The 17,604-nt window shown below is 37.4% G+C and overlaps 3 protein-coding genes across 5 annotated transcripts; 2 read left to right on the top strand and 1 right to left on the bottom strand.

The window, feature by feature from the left end:
* LOC109711151 (probable RNA-dependent RNA polymerase 1) lies at positions 228-6,095 on the top strand. 2 transcript variants are annotated; one of them, XM_020234069.1, is made up of 5 exons: positions 228-268; positions 983-1,521; positions 2,013-3,904; positions 4,318-4,468; positions 5,013-6,095. In XM_020234069.1, the coding sequence occupies exons 2-5, from the start codon at positions 994-996 to the stop codon at positions 5,841-5,843; spliced, it is 3,402 nt and encodes a 1,133-aa protein (XP_020089658.1). In that variant the 5' UTR covers positions 228-268; positions 983-993; the 3' UTR covers positions 5,844-6,095. The 2 variants fall into 2 exon arrangements, with proteins under 2 accessions (XP_020089658.1, XP_020089657.1); XM_020234068.1 differs by lacking the exon at positions 228-268 and having other exon boundaries at positions 283-1,521.
* On the bottom strand, positions 8,405-9,953 carry LOC109711154. The gene is made up of 3 exons (XM_020234075.1): positions 9,806-9,953; positions 9,282-9,331; positions 8,405-8,706 (listed from the first exon to the last, which is right to left on the bottom strand). The coding sequence occupies exons 1-3, from the start codon at positions 9,891-9,893 to the stop codon at positions 8,572-8,574; spliced, it is 273 nt and encodes a 90-aa protein (XP_020089664.1). The 5' UTR covers positions 9,894-9,953; the 3' UTR covers positions 8,405-8,571.
* On the top strand, positions 11,373-17,546 carry LOC109711152 (probable RNA-dependent RNA polymerase 1). Of its 2 annotated transcripts, none has more exons than XM_020234070.1 (5): positions 11,373-11,454; positions 12,414-12,952; positions 13,453-15,344; positions 15,755-15,905; positions 16,470-17,546. In XM_020234070.1, exons 2-5 carry the CDS (start codon positions 12,425-12,427, stop codon positions 17,298-17,300), a joined length of 3,402 nt encoding a protein of 1,133 aa, XP_020089659.1. In that variant the 5' UTR covers positions 11,373-11,454; positions 12,414-12,424; the 3' UTR covers positions 17,301-17,546. The 2 variants fall into 2 exon arrangements, with proteins under 2 accessions (XP_020089659.1, XP_020089661.1); XM_020234072.1 differs by lacking the exon at positions 11,373-11,454 and adding an exon at positions 11,503-11,526.

The following is a 17,604-nucleotide window of genomic DNA, read 5'->3' as shown; positions in this document are numbered from 1 at the left end:
ATATATATATATATATATATATATATATACTGGTGGATTTTCATAATTCTTTGTTTTCTTCCTTTGTTTCTATGTATTGTAGCATAAAGGCGTGATTTTTAGTGTGGGTTTCTATTCTCTTCGGGGGAAACCACTATCTCTCTCATATATTTTGTTTGATCTTTCTTACAGTGGAGCTCGCACCGACCGTCCCTATCGGAAGTGGCAAAGGACTTGGTGGTTGGTACCTGAGGTCCCAAGTTCGAATCCTAGTTGATTCATATTTCCAGCTAAGTTTATTTTCTATTTCTCCCAAAAAAAAAAAACATACAGTGGAGCTCGCAAATTAGTGGATTTTTTTACCATTTATGGTAATTTTCTTTCCCTATTTGGGTTTGATGATGCTTGATAGGAAACGGGGCTCTCGGGTTGATTCTTTATAATTGGGAGTGCTACTAAGGATTTAACTGGAGAAATCTCTTGTTTCTTCTTGATTCAGATTAGTTACATAATGTCTTTGTCAAACAATTTTTGATATTTATTGTCAAAAATGTTGTTCCTTTGAAATCTTATGGCCAGAGATAATCTTGAGGAATTTTGTTGCTCTCGGTGCTATTTTTCATACTAATTTGGTTTACTGTGCATGCTTGGTCTTTAATCCAACGTTAATGCCTTGTTATTTTATCTTTTTGCTAAAATTCTGGTGTTTCTGTTCTTGAAGTTTTCTGTAAAAATGTATAGTAATCATTCTTAGCTTGTTTACTCTCTGTTTGGAGAAAAGTTTTGGAATAAACATCATGTATTTGATGCTAAAAGAAAGCTTTTCTCTCCATAAATTTTTTTTTAAAGGAGAATTCCAGATTCAACATGCTGCTAATTGTGTTTGCCAAATCTCTGCTTCTTTTTCACGAAGATTGTAGTACGAATCTGTCGAGTCATTCTTGTTTTGTTAGCTGATCATCGAATTAAGAAATGCTAACTGAGTTTTTATCTGGTCCTTCAGCAACTGAAGTGATGGGAGGCAAGACGGTTAATATTCATGGTTTCCCGCTACATGCTAGCGTTGATTATGCGAAGGACATTTTGGAAGGATTTATAGGCGATGGATCCGTCTATGCGCTCAAGCTTAGACAACCGGCAGTAACCACTCAAAAGTCGAGATCTTATGCTGTGGTTCAGTTCTTAACAGAAGGGCAAGCCAAACGAATAATTTACTTGGCTGACAATAGCCTCTTGATGTGTCAGGGATATTATCTTAAGGTTCGATATATGAAACGCGACATTGTTCCGAAGCCTAGAGCTTCTTTGTTTGTTGTAGAACATGCAACCCTTCATTTTGGCTGCCCGGTCTTGAAAAGAAGCTTTTGTGTTCTCTGGAGTGCTTCCGACGTTCGCGTTAACTTTGGTTTTAATTTGAGGAAGATATACTTTTTTGTCTCCCAGGGAAGTTTCAAATACAAGCTCGAACTTTCTTATGAAAGCATATGGGAGATCCAGCTACACCGCTCGTCTGATCAAGGTTCACAATTCCTTTTGTTTCAGGTCCGTCTCTCTCAAGTATTTTCTGTGTTGAAGTCATACTTTTTTCTTTAACACTTTAGTGCCAAAATATGACAATTAATTCCTCTTCTTCTTTTTTTTTGTTTCATTCAATTTATAACAATTATAGATCATCCTTCATATGCTGATACATCATCCCATTTGTCTACTTACTAAGTCAGTCAACAGAATAGTAGATTTTGAACCGCTTGCCTGAACATTTTGCATTTGCTGGAGGGGAAGACCTTAATATAGATTTTAACCTATTCTGCTAACAGAACTTTACTTGTATGATGTGTGTTTTTCTCTATTTTCTATAAATGGGCCAAGTACCAGTTAAAATATAATGGTATCAATCTTCTTTGAAATTGTGATTCGAATCTTGCACATTACTGAAACTTTTTACAGCAATCAGAGAGCCCTTTTTTTTTTTCTTTTTCTTTTATCCTTGCTTGACAGAAACTGATTTTCAGTTCTGGTTTTTGAAACTTCAGATGGCAGCTGCACCTAAGATTTATGAATTGGCCCTTCGTAGTTCCGGTCTCGTACACGAAGATCCTCTTCTAAATTATTTTAAGGAAACTCCAGATGATCAGTGGATTAGATCAACGGATTTTTCGCCCTCATGCAGCATGGGACAGTCATCTGTAATATGTTTGCAGCTGCCCTACGACTATGAACTTCCAAATATCCATGAATACTTTGTCTTTTATGAAGAATTTAACGGCCATTATGAACTGAACGGAGGATATTCCTACTCTTGCAATATGGAGCTAGTCCCCATCGTGGAACCTCACCCATGGATTCATGTGCCCTATAAAATACTCTTCAAGATCAATCAAATGGTCCAGAACGGGATCATCAGTGGTCCGACACTTGATGACGAGTTCTTTAGATTGGTCTGCCCTTATCTTGTGCCTGTTGATTATATAGTGCACGCCATAGAAAAGATGTCATGTTTCAAAAAGACCTGCTTGGATCCGGCTAACTGGCTGTCTAAGCAGTATCTAAAGTATGAACAATCAGACTGCCCTCCAAAATCGCCTAGAATTTATTTGGATGATGGGTTAGTTTATGTCCATAGGGTTCAAGTTACCCCTTCTAAAGTGTACTTTTGCGGGCCAGAAGTTAACGTCTCCAATCGTGTGCTACGGTATTTTTCGGATGAAATGAATAATTTTCTCCGGGTTTCTTTTGTTGATGAGGATTGGGAGAAAATGTACTCAACCGATTTGTCGCCATGGTCTGTTTCTTCAAATGATGCAAGACATACAGCACTTTATAAAAGAATATTGTCAGTCCTGAGAAATGGTATTGCCATTGGCAATAAGAAGTTCGAATTTCTCGCCTTCTCGTCAAGCCAGTTGCGGGACAATTCGGCGTGGATGTTTGCTTCAGGAATTGAGGTGACTGCAAGTGACATTAGAAAGTGGATGGGTGACTTCCGAAGTATCAGAAATGTGGCTAAGTATGCTGCTAGGCTTGGCCAATCTTTCAGTTCCTCCACGGAAACTTTAAGTGTTGGCAGGCATGAAGTAGATATCATTGATGATGTGTATAACGGGACAAGTTATTGCTTCTCTGATGGAATTGGAAAGATTTCTGCTGATTTTGCACGAAGAGTTGCTGCAAAATGTGGCTTGAAGCGTTCAATTCCTTCGGCCTTCCAAATAAGGTATGGAGGCTATAAAGGTGTTGTGGCCGTCGATCCAACTTCTTCTAAGAAGCTTTCTCTGCGAAGAAGTATGTCTAAGTACGAGTCCGCAAATACGAAACTGGATGTCCTCGCATACACCAAGTACCAGCCGTGCTTTCTAAATCGACAGTTAATTACTCTTCTTTCTACCTTGGGAATCAGCGATAGTATATTTGAAATGAAGCAAGAAGCAGCAGTGAATCAGCTGGATAAAATTTTGACTGATCCTGAAATGGCTTATGAAGCGGTTGAGCTTATGTCTCCTGGTGAAACAACCAATGTTCTCAAAGAACTGTTGCTATGTGGGTATAAACCCGATCGCGAGCCTTTCCTTTCGATGCTGTTGCAGGCATATAGGGCAACGAGGCTGTTGGAACTGAGAACTAAGTCGAGGATATTTGTTCCAAAAGGGAGGGCGATGATGGGTTGCTTGGATGAAACCCGCAAATTAGAATACGGGCAGGTCTTTATTCAGATCTCATGCACTGGGATCTCGCAGTTTCAAAATAATGGCTTGTATATGTTTGCTGAGGGCGAATTGGACGATCACACGGTTGTGGTGAAGGGAAGAGTAGTGGTTGCTAAGAACCCTTGCCTCCACCCTGGTGATGTTCGTGTTTTAACAGCTGTTGATGTTCCTGATCTGCACCATATGGTCGATTGTGTTGTCTTTCCGCAGAAAGGAAAGAGGTGAGGTGCTTTTTCTTTTTTGTTTTTCCTATTATTGTTTGTTTGCTTTAAATGTTAATCAATTTTACTAGCTAGACAGTGAACCTTTCAAATGTCTTCTTGTCATATTTAGTTGCGACTTTTCCTGTGCTACAACATCTTCCTTGGTGAACTGCACCTGTCTGTCTAGTATTAGCAAGCACTAAGTCAGGCTTTTGACTGTAAAAACATGCGTTCTTTTGTAGCTGTTAATTGTTAGGCATTTTGGGCACTTCTGTGTAGGAATGCTTTCTTTAGCATACCATTGAGCAATGCTTCTTTGTCTAGATAGTTCTTTCTTCAGCATATCACTGACTTCTTGTTCTTTTGGCATTTACGCATACATAGTGTATATATTCTATCATTTAATTTCTAATTTGTTTGTCATTATTCAGACCCCATCCTAATGAGTGTTCGGGAAGTGACTTAGATGGAGACACATACTTTGTCTGTTGGGATCCGACACTAATTCCTTCTCAGGTGGTTCCTCCTATGGATTATACTCCGGCACCAACAGAGACCTTAGATCACGATGTTACTATTGAGGTAATATTTTAACAAATTAGAAGTGCGATTCATCCTTTCAAATTACTCAACGACTAATCTGCTATTTTGTTAGCAATAACTGCATATATATTTACTCTTTATAAAACAATTCGGTTTGTATGCTAAGATACCTGAAGAAACTCTTTCAAATGGAAATTTGCAAGAGAGTTTAGATGTATAAAGGTGTCATCAAAATAGCTGCTTAGCAGTTCTGGGTCTTGTTTGCATGTAACCCCTGCAAATAGGCGATTTGAGCGTGCCCTTTAAAACTTTATTTTTTTGCATTCATCCTCCTCCAGAGGTGTATATGCAAAATATTTGTGTGTAGATACTAGATACCCCTCTAGGGACATGCAAAAATAAGCGAGCTTTTCAGTATATGTACACAAATACCTACTTTGCAAGGGTATTTGTGCAATTTCATGTGCTTTCTGGAGTATATACTGCAGAAAACACAATATCTCTATGTAGTGTACAAATATATAGACAGTTGATCCTTTGTGGGAGATATTAACTGTCTATCATATGTGGTGGCGGTACGCAGGAAGTGATGGAGTACTTCACAAACTATATTGTCAACGACAGTTTAGGAATCATCGCAAATGCCCACACAGTCTTTGCTGATAAGGAGCCACTTAAAGCTTCAAGTAAAGCCTGTGTAGAGCTCGCAAAGCTGTTTTCTATTGCCGTCGACTTCCCTAAAACAGGAGTGCCCGCCGAAATTCCCCCTCACCTCCATGTGAAGGAGTATCCTGATTTCATGGAGAAACTCAACAAAGTTACCTACGAATCAGAGGGTGTTATAGGAAAACTCTACAGGGCAATCAAAAACAGTACACCCCAGCCAGACAGTATAAAGAAGTTCACAAAGGAGGTGGCAAGGCAGTCTTACGATCCGGATATGGAAGTCGACGGCTTTAGTGATTACCTCAACGAAGCTTCTTCTTTCAAGGATGAGTACGATTTCAAGCTGGGGAACTTAATGGAACATTATGAGATTAAAACAGAGGCCGAGATACTCAGTGGCAGCATTTTGAAGATGGGAAAGACCTTTACCAAGAAAAATGATGGAGAAGCAATTAGGTTGGCGGTAAAATCGTTGAGGAAAGAAGCGAGGTCATGGTTTAAAGATATGAGTGGTGATGACGACCAGAGCGAAGATGACTTATATGCGAAAGCATCAGCCTGGTATTATGTTACTTATCACCCGGACTATTGGGGTCGCTACAATGAAGGTTTGGACAGGCCCCATTTCCTTAGCTTTCCTTGGAGCGTCTACGATAAGCTGGTGATCATCAAACAAAAGAAGATAGTGATGAGGAAGAGGCAAGCTGAATTGTCATCATGGATGGAGCAAGGGTTGAGAATCGTTTGAGAGAATTGAAGTCATTTTGGTGATCTATGTGTACACATTGTGTACATATGTAATAATTATTAGAGTGTGCTTGTGAATCAGTTAAAGTAGTTAATATGGTTGTGTTGTAATAATATTGTAAACTTTATTAGAGTGTGCTTGTGAATCAGTTAAGGTAGTTAATATGGTTGTGTTGTAATAATATTGTAAACTGCTTGGCTTGTAATATTTTTCACGTAGCTTGTATTAATTCGAAACATATTCCTTGAGCCTTCTTTGCAAGAATATTTTTTTTTCTTTATGAGAGTTGATATCTTCATTGATAGTTCTCTTTTTCTTTTCTTGTATTTTTGACTAATAAATTTTCCTCTGAGATGTGTGGTTTGAAGAGGCAGTACGGGATGTGCTACGCTGGCCATGAATTTGCTGTGCAGATCGGATGCAGCACCTTGCAGACTAACACGAGGTACCTATTCAGTTTTTTTCTTCTTTTTCTGTTCTTTTGGAAAGTGGTAGGTAGGCCTGTTTACCAGAATAATACTACTACATGAAATTATGTACATCTCCAAGGTTTACATATGTAGTTCTCTGGTATTTCATTTCAAAGTCAAAAAATTACTCTCGATGAAATAACTCAAGCTAAAATTTAGATAGAGAAGTAGCTAAGGAAGATTTGATTCTGATTGCTATTGATCTTGTAATCTTTGTGGCACATTGAAAAATCCTGCTATTTCGTTCCAACCAAATGCACCAAAAGAAAGCCATGATGAGATAGTCACAGCCAGGCTGCAGTTCCTTCAAGAAAGAATATCTGACGGTGCGCCACCAATCAGTTAGATGTAGTGAACCCGCGTGGGTGAGGTTTGTCCTACGAAGGCGGAGGGCCAGAACATCTACTGTAAAGGGACAGTAGATTAAAAGATGATTACAGGTTTCATCGGAAGTTCCAAAAAGAACACATTTTTCGGAGTTTGGCCAACCTCTTTGGGCCAAAATATCGGCAGTAAGTATTTTATTATGAATGGCGAGCCGAGTGAAAATCTTGACATTCAGAGGAATGACTTGCCTCCGGATCATAATACGGTGACCATACCTAACACCCCTGTTGATTAGGAGAGTGTGAGCTGATGAAACAGAGAAGCACTCCCTTGAGGCCCATCGCCACATGATTTTATTTGATTCAAGCAAAAATGAGATGGAGTGTAGTTCATCATGTAGGTTCTGGGGATCTTCTTCTGCTTCTCTGGATAGGTCACTCCTGGTTGAGATGTACCATGAATGCGCAGCATAGCGTGCACCGATGCGTGCATTCGGGTCAATTGCAAAAGAAAAGAGGTTAGGGAATCTACGCTTGAGAGAGGTCTCGCCTAGCCAAATGCAATTCCAAAAGGGGCCCAATGTGCCATATCCAATCTTAAAGAAAGTAGAGACAGAGAAAATTATAGCCAGTTTATCAATAGTTTCCCAAGATGGAGAGGCTTGGCCAATAGGATCCGACGAAGAGAAGCAAGGCAAATTGGCACTGTACAAAAGAACTTCCGCGGTCATCGGCAAATGAAGCACCAAATGGTTCTCGTGGTGATCCAACTAGTTAACTTCAAAATTAAGAGGGAGTCATTCTATTTTTGAGCATGAAATGATTCGAGCATTGGTGCTCGATCATGGTTTGTTTGTTGTACGTACAAATTCGATGATCCGACACTTATGTGAAAATGTGCTATTTCATCACGAACGCTCGCTGTTCCGTATATTACATCCTGAATCCCTTGGTCATTGATTCTATATTTTTGAACATTGGTGACAACGGTGGTCGCAGCATTGTTATTTACAGACAATTCCCTTTTCTAATCATATTTGCTACTTTCGACGAAAGCTTTCCGAAACCGTCTTGATAGCAACCTCATTCAATTTGCTTTTTTTTTTTTTTTTTTTTGTTCTCACAGATGATAACAGTCCATTAAAATCCTCGTGGNACCCAAACCCGACCTGTTGACATTCCTAACCATATGGTTTAAAGTGTATTAATTTAATTAATACTCTGTGGTTTTATTTTTCTATTTTTGTTAGCTCCTCTATTAATATTTCGTTAAATTATATACAAAAAATTTCAGATACTCTACCTAGATTTACCGAATATTCACTTTAGTACCTTTTGGTTTTAACTCTATTACTAATTTAATAAAAAAAAATAGTGGAGGGGATAATAAAAAGAAAAAAATAAAATCACGGGGTACTAAATTAATACACTTTAAACCAAATGGTACTAATAAAATAAAAAAGTGCAAAACCACAGAAATAATATTTGAAGTTTTTTCTAAAAAAAAACTACTAGATTCATAAAACATCTTCAAAAACCCTATTAAATTCGTAATGGAAATGGAGTTTCGCGAGTTCTCCTCATTATTACTACACTATCTATTGCTTAACTGATTCATGAGTCCATTTGCATGTTCTCACTTCTATATTGATATGAGCTATTACATTAATTAACATGAAAAACAAAAGAAAAGAACTAGCTAGAGCAAAAAAGAATTAATGCACCATTCAACAGGAAAATAATGTAAACAATAATAATTGCATATCTTCAATTTCTTATACACACTTAATTAATAGTATATATAATCAGTATTTGTATATTATACATTTACAAAATCGCACATAAATATTAGATACAACGCGACATTTATTCTACATATCGACCAAGAATAATAGAAAAAAAAAGAGGGGGAAAAAAGGAGTGGAATTAATATTAGTTTGGTATTTGCTTGAATGGAGGCTTGTTGAAAGAAGGGGGAGGGTCATAGCTTCCATAGTCATTTGTTTCCGCTTGGAGAATTCTAGTGTGGACAACTTTTTCTTGCTTCAAATTCTTTGTAGCTAAATCCTGTAATTGATCAAAAGAAAGAAAAAACATGATTACGAATCGGAGAAAACCGAGTAACAAAAACAATATTTTTCGTTAAGGAGATAAACTTTTTGAGAAAGCACATTTCGAATATAGCTGTACGAAGAAACACTAAACTTTTTCAATAAAAATCTCTTAAATGGCTCTCGACTTAAGCAAATTAAAATTGTTCGCCAAATTGTTCGTAATGGCTTTGCAATGTTGCGAAATTGTTGACGCGAAGCCATGCTAAGTAGGAATTAAGAACCTATTAATTCTTGCACTTACTTTGGAAAATAATATTAACTTAGCCTCTTCCTAAGCAACTTCTATAATTATGTATCCCTAACCATTTGGCAATAGAAATATAAGATCTTATATGTGACTTAAAAGTTTTATTTTCTTATAAGTGATACATTCTCTTCTTAGATGTTATATAGTAGGGTTTATTCACATGTAAAAGTGGAACCTTACCATTTATCCTGACAATAAATATAGCAGAAAAAATTTAAAGAAAAAAAAAAAGAGAGGAGGAAAAAAAGATGAAATAATCTCCTATTTTTTCTACTACAAACCTTCTTTTCGACTTCTCTTCCATATTTCGCGAAGAACAGCCGATCCCCTCCTGTGTAAAACCATAAAAAAAAAATTAGTAAAAAAATTTTTAAAAATAAAATCTCTTTTCACAAAGAGTGATTTTACATGCTGCTCATATTTAGCTATTTAATTGTCTCTAAAATTCATGCAACAAAATAAATGAACAACTGGGTTTACAATAATTCAGAAAAACAAGTTCATGTTGTTCCTTTTTTGGGTCACCAAAGTACTACTACTACATAGAAGATCAAAAAAATTTTCCGTTGCTTCTTATATTTATCGATCGTATTCTAACAATAGAGCTACAACAAAATTAAAAAAGATTTCAAAAACTAGTTTTAAACTTTTAGTCTCTTGAAAAAGAAATTACAAACAAAGTATGATTAGAAGAATAAATAATATGAATCATCTTTCATGAGAGATGCATGCATGGCCTTAGTTTCTATAGATGACAACAAATGCATCAAAAAAAGAAATATGCATGAAATACAAATTAATTGACCTGCGAATGAAGTGGAGAGTAGAGATGCTAAGATGATCATAAGAAAAAGAACGGCGCATCGCTTAGAACCCATCATCATCAATCTCATGTTGAGATCGAGAGATCCTTTTTCTCCAACAAATGGTCACACAAAATGTCTCTCAGTTTCTTAAGGTGCACAAAGAAGAGATGAAACTCTATATATATATATATATATATATATATATATATATATATAGATAGAGAGAGAGAGAGAGAGAGAGAGAGAGTAGAGCTACTATACTCTTATGAGTACGATCGCCCTCGTACTCATAAGTTGTTTTCAATGATAAAGTTTCCGAATCGACGATCTACACCGTTAAACGTTATCTACAGCATTTAAGGCTTCTAGAAATTAAATTTTATAATATTTCGACATCATTTACCTTACGATCAAAAGCTCATAAAATTGGCAACTTTTAATGGCCGGTATGTGATAGTTGCTAGTTTAAAGGTGTAAAAGAATCGGAATAGCTTGAATTTTTGATAGAAAATTCTATTCACTACTTAGATAAAGATCAACAACCCTGATCTTAAATTGAAGGACCCGATCATCCATTTTTAGGATGTCGTTCGATTTTGACCGTTCATTTTATATCCGCTTGATGGACTTTATAATGATTTCAAAAAATTACAAAATTTATTTTCTAGAAGTTTTAAATTCTCTAGATCATGTTTAACGGTGTGGATCGTCGATTCGAAAACCCTAACATTGAAAACAATTTACGAGTACGAAAGGGCTCTATACTCATAAGAGTATAGTAACCCTACTCTCCCTCTCTCTCTCTCTCTCTTATATATAGTTTTGCTAGAATACTATCAGTAGTAAACGGCTCGGTTTACTGCCGATTTGTTTTCGATGATAGAGCTTCCAAATTGATGATCGGCACCGTTAAAATTGATCTAAACTATTTAAATTATCGAAAAATCAAATTTCACACATTTTCGATATTGTTCTTTTGTCTATCAAGTAAACAGAAAAATGAATGGCTGGAAATGAATATCCTTCAAAAAAGTGATAATACAATTTTTATATTTGAGATCTAGAGTTTAGATCTTATTTTAAATAGTTTAAAGATTTTTTTAACAAAAATTTAGTTGATTTGAACTCTTCTATACCGTTAAACAAGCAAACGCACCACATCGGCCATTAAAATTATAAATTTTGTGACCTTTTAATCGTTTAGTTAGTGATGCCAAATAATCATGAAATTTGATTTCTAGATAATTTAAATGGTCTAAATCATGTTCAATGGTGCTGATCGTCGATTTGGAAGCTCTATCATCAAAAATAAATCGGTAGTAAACCGAGCAGTTTACTACCAATAGTAGCTCAGCCAAACTCTATATATATATATATATATATATATATATAATCAAAAAGTTTTCATCCATTAAAATTTTGAGAAAAAAATAAAATGAGTATTTTGGAGGGTGGAGAAGGTAACTAATTAGACCAATTCACAGAATCTCTTTACGCGCGACGTGGCCACTGATGGTGGGTCCCGCGACTCACGTCGAAAACGTTTACTTGTTAGAAGAGCACGCACTCACTCACTCGCTCACTCCCCCACTCTCGTCGCTCTCGCTCCCCGTCTCCGCGTGTTTTCCCCTCCTCGAGCATCCTAAAGGTGAGATTTTTACTCTTCTCTTCGTCGGGATATCACTCTCTCTTGGACATCTTGTTGTGATCTTCTTGTGTGGTAGCTCGTAACTTATCGGATTTTTTTTTTTTTTCCGATGGGTGTTCATAATTATTGGTTTCTTTCTTTGTTGTTACGTATAGTAGCGTAAAGGTGCGATTTTTTCCCCCTATTTACGGAAATAATCGCATTTTTTTAGCTAATTTTGGTAATTTTTCTTCTCTATCTGAGGTTTTTTTTCCAGTGGATTTTCATAATTCTTTGTTTTCTTCCTTTGTTTCTATGTATTGTAGCACGAAGGTGCGATTTTTAGTGGGGGTTTCTTTTCTCTTCGTGGGAAACCACTGTCTCTCTCATAGATATTGTTTTGATCTTTCTTACAGTGGAGCTCGCAAATTAGTCGATTTTTTTTTTGCCATTTATGGTAATTTTCTTCCCCAGTTGGGCTTGATGATGCTTGATATGAAACGGGGCTCTCGGGTTTGATTCTTTATAATAATCGGGAGTGCTACTAATTATAGTCATCTCGTTTTATTTGCGATTTAACTGGAGAAATCTCTTGTTTCTTCTTGATTCAGATTAGATATATAATGTCTTTGTCAAACAATTTGATATTTGTTGTAAAAAATGCTGTGCCTTAGAAATCTTATAGCTGGAGATAATCTTGAGGAATTTTGTTGCTCTCGGTGCTATTTTTTTTTTTACTGTGATCATTCTTAGCTTGTTTACTCTCTGTTTGGAGAAAAGTTTTAAAATAAACATAATGTATTTGATGCTAAAAGAAAGCTTTTGTCCCCATAAAAAGTTTTTTTTTTCTATTTTAAGGGAGATATCCAGATTCAACATGTTGCTAATTGTGTTTGCCAAACGTATACTTCTTTTTCACAAAGATTGTTAGCCATAGTCGAATTAAGAAATGCTAACTGAGTTTTTATCTGGTCCTTCAGCAACTGAAGTGATGGGAGGCAAGACGGTTAATATTCATGGTTTCCCGCTACATGCTAGCGCTGATTATGCGAAGAACATTTTGGAAGGATTTATAAGCGATGGATCCGTCTATGCGCTCAAGCTTAGACAACCAAAAGTAACCACTGGAAAGTCGAGATCTTATGCTGTGGTTCAGTTCTTAACAGAAGGGCAAGCCAAACAAATAATTTACTTGGCTGACAATAGCCTCTTGAGGTGTCAGGGATATTATCTTAAGGCTCGATATATGGAACGCGACATTGTGCCGAAGCCTAGATCTTCTCTATTTGTTGTAGAACGTGCAACCCTTCATTTTGGCTGCCCGGTTTCGAAAAGAAGCTTTTGTGTTCTCTGGAGTGCTTCCGACGTTCACGTTAACTTTGGTTTTAATTTGAGGAAGATATACTTTTTTCTCTCCAAGGGAAGTTTTGAATACAAGCTCGAGCTTTCTTATGAAAGCATATGGGAGATCCAGCTACACCGCTCGTCTGATCAAGGTTCACAATTCCTTTTGTTTCAGGTCCGTCTTTCTCAAGTATTTTCTGTGTTGAAGTCATATTTTTTTTCTTTAATTACTTGGCTTTTAGATACTTTAGTGCCAAAATATGACAATTGGTTCCTCTTCTTTTTTTTTGTTTCATTCAATTTACAATAATTATACATCATCCTTCAAATGCTGATACATCATTCCATTTGTCTACTTACTAAGTCAGTCAACAGAATAGTAGATTTTTGAACCGCTTGCCTGAACATTTTGCATTCGCTGGAGGGGAAGACCTTGATACAGATTTTAATCTATTCTGCTAACAGAACTTTACTTGTATGATGTGTGTTTTTCTCTATTTCCTATAAATGGGCCAAGTACCAGTTACAAATAAAATGGTATCAATCTTCTTTGAAATTGTCATTCTAATCTTGCACATTACTGAAACCATTTACAGCAATCAGGTGGCCCTTTTTTTAAAATTTTAATCCTTGCTTGACAGAAACTGATTTTCAGCTCTGGTTTTGATACTTCAGATGGCAGCTGCACCTAAGATTTATGAGTTGCCGCTTCGTAGTTCCAGTCTTGTACAAGAAGATCCTCTTCTAAATTATTTTAAGGAAACTCCAGATGATAAGTGGATTAGATCAACGGATTTTTCGCCCTCATGCAGCATGGGACAGTCATCTGTAATATGTTTGCAGCTGCCCTACGACTACGAACTTCCAAATATCCGTGAATACTTTGTCTTTTATGAAGAGTTTAACGGCCATTATGAACTGAACAGAGGATCTTCCTACTCTTGCAATGTGGAGCTAGTCCCTATTGTGGAGCCTCACCCATTGATTCAAGTGCCTTATAACATACTCTTCAAGATCAATCAAATGGTCCAGAACGGGACGATCAGTGGTCCAACACTTGATGACGAGTTCTTTAGATTGGTCAGCCCTTATCTTGTGCCTGTTGATTATATAGTACATGCCATAGAAAAGATGTCTTGTTTCAAAAAGACCTGCTTGGATCCGGCTATCTGGCTGTCTAAGCAGTATTTAAAGTATAAACAATCAGACTGCCCTCCAAAATCGCCTAGAATATCTTTGGATGATGGTTTAGTTTATGTCCATAGGGTTCAAGTTACCCCTTCTAAAGTGTACTTTTGCGGGCCTGAAGTTAACGTCTCCAATCGTGTGCTACGGCATTTTTCGGATGAAATGAATAATTTTCTTCGGGTTTCTTTTGTTGATGAGGATTGCGAGAAAATGCGCTCAACCGATTTGTCGCCACGGTCTGGTTCTTCAAATGGTGCAAGACATACAGCACTTTATAAAAGAATATTGTCGGTCCTGAGAAATGGTATTGCCATTGGCAATAAGAAGTTCGAATTTCTCGCCTTCTCATCTAGCCAGTTGCGGGACAATTCGGCGTGGATGTTCGCTTCAGGAATTGAGATGACTGCAAGTGACATTAGACAGTGGATGGGCGACTTCCGAAGTATCAGAAATGTGGCTAAGTATGCTGCTAGGCTCGGCCAATCTTTCAGTTCCTCCACGGAAACTTTAAGTGTTGGCAGGCATGAAGTAGATATCATTGATGATGTGTATAACGGGACAAGTTGTTGCTTCTCTGATGGAATTGGAAAGATTTCTGCTGATTTTGCAAGAAGAGTTGCTGCAAAATATGGCTTGAAGAGTTCAACTCCTTCGGCCTTCCAAATAAGGTATGGAGGCTATAAAGGTGTTGTGGCCGTCGATCCAACTTCTTCTAAGAAGCTTTCTCTACGAAAAAGTATGTCTAAGTATGAGTCCACAAATACAAAACTGGATGTCCTTGCCTATACCAAGTACCAGCCGTGCTTCCTAAATCGACAGTTAATTACTCTTCTTTCTACCTTGGGAATCAGGGATAGTATATTTGAAGTGAAGCAAGAAGCAGCTGTGAATCAGCTGGATAAAATTTTGACTGATCCTGAAATGGCTTATGAAGCGGTTGAGCTTATGTCTCCTGGTGAAACAACCAATGTTCTCAAAGAACTGTTGCTATGTGGGTATAAACCCAATCGCGAGCCTTTCCTTTCGATGCTGTTGCAGGCATTTAGGGCAACGAGGCTGTTGGAACTGAGAACTAAGTTGAGGATATTTGTTCCAAAAGGGAGGGCGATGATGGGTTGCTTGGATGAAACCCGCAAATTAGAATACGGGCAGGTCTTTGTTCAGATCTCATGTACTGGGAGCTCACAGTTTCAAAATAATGGCTTGTATATGTTCGCTGAGAGCGAATCAGATGATCACACGGTTGTGGTGAAGGGTAAAGTAGTGGTTGCTAAGAACCCTTGCCTCCACCCTGGTGATGTTCGTGTTTTAATGGCTGTTGATGTTCCTGCTCTGCGCCATATGGTCGATTGTGTTGTCTTTCCGCAGAAAGGGAAGAGGTGAAGTGCCTTTTTTTCCCCCTTATTATTGTTTGTTTGCTTTGAATCTTAATCAATTTTACTGATTAGATCGTAATCCTTTCAAATGTGTCTTCTTAATGTATTTAATTGTGTCTTTCCATGTACTACAACTTCTTTAGTCTTCTTGAACTACAAATGACTGTCTTGTATTTGCAGCACTAAGTTAGGCTTTTGACTGCGAAAACATGCATTCTTTTGTAGTTATTAGTTGTAAGGCATTCTGGGCACTTCGTGTAGGAATGCTTTCTTTACCATATCATTGAGTAATGCCTTTTTGTTTACAAACTTCTTTCATCAGCATATCACTTGCTTCCCGTTCTTTTGGCATTTGCGCATACGTACTGTATATGTTCTACCATTTAATTTCTAATTTGTTTGTCATTATTCAGACCCCATCCTAACGAGTGTTCGGGAAGTGACTTAGATGGAGACATATACTTTGTCTGTTGGGACCCAACACTTATTCCTCCTTGTATGGTTTCTCCTATGGATTATACTCAGGCACCAACAGAGACCCTAGATCACGATGTTTCTATTGAGGTAATACTGTAACAAATTAAAAGTGTGATTCATCCTTTCAAATTACTCAATGACTAATCTGCTATTTTATGAGCAGTAACTGCATATACATGTACTCTTTATAAAACAATTTGGTTTATATGCTAATATACCTGCAGAAACTCTTTCAAATGGAAATTTGCAAGAGAGTTTAGATGTATAAAGGTCTCGTCAAAGGAGCTGCAACAGTTTTGGGTCTTGTTTGCATGTAACCCCTGCAAATAGGCGAAGATATGCAATACTCATAGAAAGTTGGTATTTTTGAGTGTGCCCGTTAAAACTTTATTTATTTGCATTCATCCTCCTCCAGGGGTTTCTATGCAAAAATGCTTTTTGCATAGATACCCCAAGTGGGACACACAACAAAATAAGCGAGCTTTTCAGTATATGTATACAAATACGTACTTTGCAAGGGTATTTGTGCAATTTCGTGTTCTTTCAGGAGTATATACTGCAGAAAACTCAATATCTCTATGTGTGTGTGTGTGTGTGTAGTTGATCTTTTGTGGGCAATATTAACTGTCTATCTGTGGTGGCGGCATGCAGGAAGTGATGGAATACTTCACAAACTATATTGTCAATGACAGTTTAGGGATCATCGCTAATGCCCACACAGTCTGTGCTGATAAGGAGCCACTTAAAGCTTTAAGTCAGGCCTGTGTAGAGCTCGCGAAGCTCTTTTCTATTGCCGTCGACTTCCCTAAAACAGGAGTGCCAGCCGAAATCCCGCAACACCTCCACGTGAAGGAGTATCCTGATTTCATGGAGAAACTCGACAAAGTTACCTATGAATCAAAGGGTGTTATAGGAAGACTCTACAGAGCGATCAAAGAGAGTACACCCCAGTCAGACAGTATAAAGAAATTCACAAAGGAGGCGGCAAGGCGGTCTTACGACCCTGATATGGAAGTCGACGGCTTTAGTGATTACCTCGATGAAGCTTCTTCTTTCAAGGATGATTACGATTTCAAGCTGGGGAACTTAATGGACCATTATGGGATTAAAACAGAGGCCGAGATACTCAGTGGCAGCATTTTGAAGATGGGAAAGACCTTTACCAAGTATAAAGATGGAGAAGCAATTAGGTTGGCGGTAAAATCATTGAGAAAAGAAGCGAGGTCATGGTTTAAAGATATGAGTGGTGATAACGACCAGAGCGAAGATGACTTATATGCGAAAGCATCAGCCTGGTATTATGTTACTTATCACCCGGACTATTGGGGTCGCTATAATGAAGGTTTGGACAGGCCCCATTTCCTTAGCTTTCCTTGGAGTGTCTACGATAAGCTGGTGATCATCAAACAAAAGAAGATAGAGATGAGAAAGAGGCAAGCTGAACTGTCATCATGGATGGAGCAAGGGTTGAGAATCTTTTGAGAGAATTGAAATCATTTTAGTGATATATGTGTACACATTTTGTACATATGTAATAATTATTAGAGTGTGTTTAATCAGTTAAAGTTGTTAATATTTTGACTTACAGTTGTGTTGTAATAATATTGGAAGTTCACGGTTTGGCTGCTTGGCATGTAATATTTTTCGCGTGTTATCCCTGAAACAGCAAGCTTGTGTTAATTCGAAACATATTCCTTGAGCTTTCCTTGCGAGAATTGTTTTTCTTTATGAGAGTTGATATCTTCATTGATAGTTCTCCTTTTCTTTCCTTGTACTTTTAACTAAT

This window comes from Ananas comosus, linkage group 6, assembly GCF_001540865.1.
Source record: "Ananas comosus cultivar F153 linkage group 6, ASM154086v1, whole genome shotgun sequence".
NCBI classification, from domain to species: Eukaryota; Viridiplantae; Streptophyta; class Magnoliopsida; order Poales; family Bromeliaceae; genus Ananas; species Ananas comosus.
This window is presented reverse-complemented; position numbering and strand designations above follow the sequence as displayed.